The 5,300-nt window shown below is 45.4% G+C and overlaps 1 protein-coding gene across 1 annotated transcript; it reads right to left on the bottom strand.

The window, feature by feature from the left end:
* Positions 1–370: 370 nt before the first annotated feature.
* LOC142474581 (pentraxin fusion protein-like) lies at positions 371–4,673 on the bottom strand. Its single transcript, XM_075580877.1, has 3 exons — positions 4,610–4,673; positions 1,411–1,687; positions 371–536 (listed from the first exon to the last, which is right to left on the bottom strand). The coding sequence occupies exons 1-3, from the start codon at positions 4,671–4,673 to the stop codon at positions 371–373; spliced, it is 507 nt and encodes a 168-aa protein (XP_075436992.1).
* Between the last annotated feature and the right edge of the window lie 627 nt (positions 4,674–5,300).

The raw sequence follows: 5,300 nt of genomic DNA, 5'->3' as shown, positions 1-5,300 counted from the left end.
ATACTGGGGTTTGGGGGAGAAATACACACAAGACAAGTTTACACATTACTATTTTATTTCATATTGTTTGGGGAGACGGGGGTGTGACTTTAAGTTGGCGAGAAGCCAACAGCTGTCTGTAGGGCCACCGATGAGCACGGGCAACTGAAGGGTGACAGGAAAAAGCCCTCTAAGTGTTTGTGGGGATTCCCAGGTGAAAGTGGAAAGATAATGAATACAGAGGATGCAGTCATGGGAGCGTCGCATTTGCATCAGAAACAAACAAGGAATTCCTGGCATCCATGCCAACATCCAGAGCATGGCAGTTCTGGAATATTCCAGGCCAATGTCAGACCAGTCATCCCTTTATACACAAGGGCTCGGGGAGGCGCTACTTGCAGTCAGATCGGTCCTGGACGGGAATTCCGTACACCTCCACCTCACACAGCGTCAGGTGCTCGCTGCGTCCTGGGATGTCAATGCTGACATAACGTCCCTCCATCCGGTTGCAGCCGACGGTTACGGAGGGAGAGGAGACGTCGTGGATCGCGTCACATCTATGGATTACAGAGACAGGAGAGCAGATCTGAGAAGCAAGGTCTTGTGAAGCAACACACACACACACACACACACGTTAAATCATTAAACTGTGATAGTGCCAGCCAGGGCTACTCAATTAGACTCTGCTCTACATACTGATCAAGTCTATTTTCCTGGACTCCGAATACAGATTCCACTCCCCCACTGCAATTCCAAACTTGACTGGAGAGATTGAGAGGCCGTTGTGCACAATTATCCAGATCCAAGCCAACAAAAACACAGAATCATAACCTCATGGTTCATTTTGAGCTGGTCTACTTTCCTTTTGCATAGTTTACCCGTTTATTATTTCCCTGGCACCAGCTGTTACCATGGCCAATGTGTGAACGGCAGTGGACATTTTAACCTCCTAGTGCAGGTTTCTAACAGAGGGACATTTAAATCCTGTGGAGAAACCAGGAGCCAACACTGGGAAATGCCAAACTCCCTGGATAATAACCAGAGTGGAATATAACACTGTTCAGCTAGGGAGACCCTCCAGTTCCAGTACTGGAAGAGTTGACTTCTAAAAGAATAACAGTATATGTTGTAGTTGTATGCTAGTTACTAAACCGTATATATTGGAGTGCAATAGATTGAACATGATGCTGCGGGGTCACGTGACATCGCTGCATCATTTCACACCAAGGGGGAGAGGAAGAGCAGGCAGGGGGAATACTTTGCACACCCCTGGTATAAGGGAACCAAAATATATATTTTCCTTTTAATCTACGGATGTTAGAAGTAGATGTGAGGATTTGGGAGGTCTCGATGCACACAAAACTACACGTCTCCAGAATTCTGCCCTCCAATAAGGAAAATGTATACATAGTCAAACATCACTATACTCACACAGAGTTCTTCCTATAGTTTTTAGAGTTCCCGATGCGGATCAGCGCCCCTTCCAGACGCTCGTTGCAGCAGTCCTGTCTGTTCACCACGTTCACTGTGCTTATTTTGTAACTTTCCTTCAGGTCCACCAGCCACCAGGCAGGACTGTCATACCCGGTGTGAGTGCAGGAGCCATCCCCGTAAGCAGCAGCTCTGTTACCATCCACGGCACGTTTGGGATTCCCGCCTGCGTACACCGAGCTCTGACAGACGTGAGCGTCCCGGGCTACGTTCTCCCCTGAAAAACACACAAAGGAGAAAAGTTATATTCAAATGGAAGAATACCAGGTCTTCCCTCATTTATTACTGCAGTCGAGCCACTAGGCTGTCGCGAGAAGCTGTCAAGCCATCAGATTGCATTTAGAAACAAATTCCCCTGAGCGTTTCTCACTGCAGATTAGATGTAAGTTAGAGGCCCATGGTTAGATCAGATCAGGAGGGTGGGATCTTACTGCACAATTTCCCATTTACAGCAAGGCACAAATCAGCCGCACACACAGCATTATGGGCCGTTTTCAATACACTAAAGAATAATTCTCCCATTCTGCAGAACGTCTCGTTGTAGATCTGATGTATCCTGGCTCCTCTATCAGTATGGCCGGATTATAGACTTATTTTAAGACAAAAAAAAAAAAACCACACGACACTTTCTATATAATTTAATGAAAACTGCCCTTAATGAAGTGTAGCCCCCTTGCTAAATTATATTTATTTATAAAATATTTAACCAGGAAGTAATACATTGAGAGTTACCTCTCGTTTTCAAGTATGTCCTGGGCACAGAGTTAAGACAAATAATACATGGTTACAAATAGTTACATAAATGAACAGGGCATACATTATATACAAGACATTGCATGCACAGTTAAAGATAATAAATATTATGGGCTTATGAAACAGTTACAGACCAGATTAAATTGTGAGACAGCCTTAGATTTGAAAGAATTTAAACTGGTGGTGGATGTGAGAGTTTCTGGTATGTTGTTCCCGTTTTGGGGTGCACGGTAAGAGGAGAAACGTCCGGATACTTTGTTGAGCCTTGGGACCATGAACAGTCTTTTGGATCTGATCTCAGATGATAGGTGCTGCATGTGGTAGGGGTGAGGAGCTTGTTCAGGTAGCTGGCCCATAAAGAATTTGAAGGTAAGACAGGAAAGGTGAACTTTGAGTCTAGACTCAAGTGATGACCAATCTAGTTCTTTGAGCATTTTGCAGTGATGGGTGTTGTAGTTGCATTGGAGAACAAAACGACAAATTGAATTGTAGAGGGTGTCAAGTTTGCTAAGGTGGGGTTGAGGTGCCGAGCCATATACTATGTCTCCATAGTCAATAATTGGCATTAACATCTGCTGTGCGATACGCTTTCTGACCAGGAGACTTAGGGAGGATTTGTTCCTGTAAAGTACCCCTAGTTTGGCATAGGTCTTGGTTGTAAGGATATCAATGTGCATTCTGAATGTTAAGTGGGAGTCAAACCATAAGCCCAGGTATTTAAAACTAGTAACAGGAGTTAGGGTGGTGTAATGTGTTGGTTCCAATCTGGAGCTCAGTCGCTGGAAGCTTTAAAAATTTAGTCTTGGTCCCAAATACCATTGTTACAGTCTTGTCAGTGTTTAACAACAGTTTGTTTTGGGAAATCCAGTTTTCGAGTCTCAAAAAGTCAGACTGAAGTACGTGTTCAAGGTCGGAGAGGCTATGGCTGTGTGCATATAAGATTGTGTCATCTGCATACATGTGTATTGAAGCTTCCTTACAAGCTGTGGAAATATCATTAATGAACACTGAGAAGAGTAGGGGCCCCAGAACAGAGCCTTGCGGGACGCCACAGGTGATATCCAGGGGGTTGGAGTTAGAGCCTGAGATGGACACATGTTGGAATCTACCTGATAGGTAGGACTGAAACCAGTTTCTAGCGTGCTTCCCTATTCCAGAGCTCTGGAGTTTGTTAAGCAGGATAGCATGATCAACAGTATCAAAAGCCTTTGCAAAATCTAGGAATATTGCACCAGTGAGTTGACCATGTTCCATTCCACACTGGATTTCATTGCAAACTTTTAGCAGGGTAGTTACGGTAGAGTGTTTGGGGCGAAAGCCAGATTGGAATTGGCTAGGGAAATTTGACTTGGTATAGTAATCGCTTAGTTGGGAGTGGACACATTTTTTCATGACTTGGATAGGATTGGGAGAAGGGAAATTGGTCTGTAGTTTGAGACAGTGTTTTTGTCCCCACTTTTGAAGATTGCGACAACTCTGGCAGTTTTCCAGGTCTTAGGGATATGGCCTGCAGACAGGATAGAGTTGACTATGGAAGCAATTGGTTTGGCAATGGCTGGGGCACCAAGTCTTACGAACCTAGATTGCAGTAAGTCAAGTCCACATTGGCTGCTTAGTTGTAATTTGAGGAGCGCTTGTGTAATATCCTCTTCAGATACTGGGCCAAATTGAAAATTGTGGGCAGTGTTGGGAGGGGTGGGGCTATATGGGTACTCCCAGGATGAGATCCAGGTTTGTGGTTTGGGTTGCGTTTCATTAATAAGTTAGTAGCAAACCCCACAAAGTAGTCATTGAATGCATTTGCAATGTCGGTGGGATTTGTCAGAGTAATATCCCCCTTAGTGATATTACTTGGCTGCTGATGGTTAGAAGGCTGGAATATGTTGTTGATAACCTTCCAGAAGTTAGCTGGGTTTGATGTATTCTGGAGGAGATTATCAGAGTAATATTGTGCTTTTGCAAGCCTTGTGCACATGATCCGCAGACATCTGTAGTGATTGAGATCCTTGGTAGTGCCAGTTACTTTGTGGCTTTTCCACAAGGCATCCCATAACTGGTAGAGTGCTATAAGGTCAGGTGTTACCCATGAAAGGTGGGCACCCTGTACCCTTATTCTGCGTAGTGGAGCATGGGTATCACAGAGTTTTAAGAACTCGGATTGGAAATAGTCAAGCGCAGAATCAGGGTCGGGAATTAAATCGTTTCTGTGCCAAGGGCTTTGAGGAGAGAATCCAGTCAAGCAAGCAATGGTTGTGCGATTTCAGGTTTGTTCGTGTGGGTTGGGAAATGAGTTGCGATAGGTTAAGCGATTTAATTTGTGTGTGAATTTTGTGGTTTTTAGGGTCAAGCCAATTGAAGTTAAAATCCCCAAGAACTAGCAGCTCACTCTTTTCATTCAGAGAGGAAATGTCACTCTTTTCATTCAGAGAGGAGAGTCCCCTGTCCCTCATGTTAGCTTGCACCAGGCTATACATGTAAAAAGTATGGCGTTATAGACAGCTCTCCAGATTTAAAGAGAAAATGGAAAATAAATTATGTAAGGTGCAGGGGAACAAAGGGAGGGGCCGTGAGGAAAAATATTATATAAATAAATGTAAGCCTAACTGGCACATGGGGAGGAAGGTGAATGGGACAAAGTGGAAATAAAAACACGGGCGGAAATAAAAAAGGGAACGCAATAGCCAAAACAGGGCAATATAGGGAGATGTGGTGGAAAAAGGGGGGCAACATTTTGGGGGGTGGGGATCCACCCTCTTATAGTTGAATTATGTTCTGTCCAGGATCCAAGCTATACTTCCAGGGGGAGAGGGTCCCCTAAGGCAGCGGTGCGCAAAGTGGGGGGCGCGACCCCCAGGGGGGGCGGGAGATTGTGCTGGGGGGGCGTGGGCAGTTGCAGAGGCCCCGCGCTCTTCCCCCAGGCATTTAAATTAAATGCCGGGGGATCGCGTGAGGCCCCTGCAACTGTTTACTTACCGGGATTCAGCCGTCTGTGTTGCGTCACCATGGCAACCATGTGACCTGACATCACACGCCCACGCAGCATCATCAGACGTGGCTGAAGGAAGGCAGGGGGGCGC

Source organism: Ascaphus truei, chromosome 2 (assembly GCF_040206685.1).
Source record: "Ascaphus truei isolate aAscTru1 chromosome 2, aAscTru1.hap1, whole genome shotgun sequence".
NCBI lineage: Eukaryota > Metazoa > Chordata > Amphibia > Anura > Ascaphidae > Ascaphus > Ascaphus truei.
Note: the sequence above shows the minus strand (reverse complement) of the source record. Positions and strands in the feature narration are given on the sequence as shown.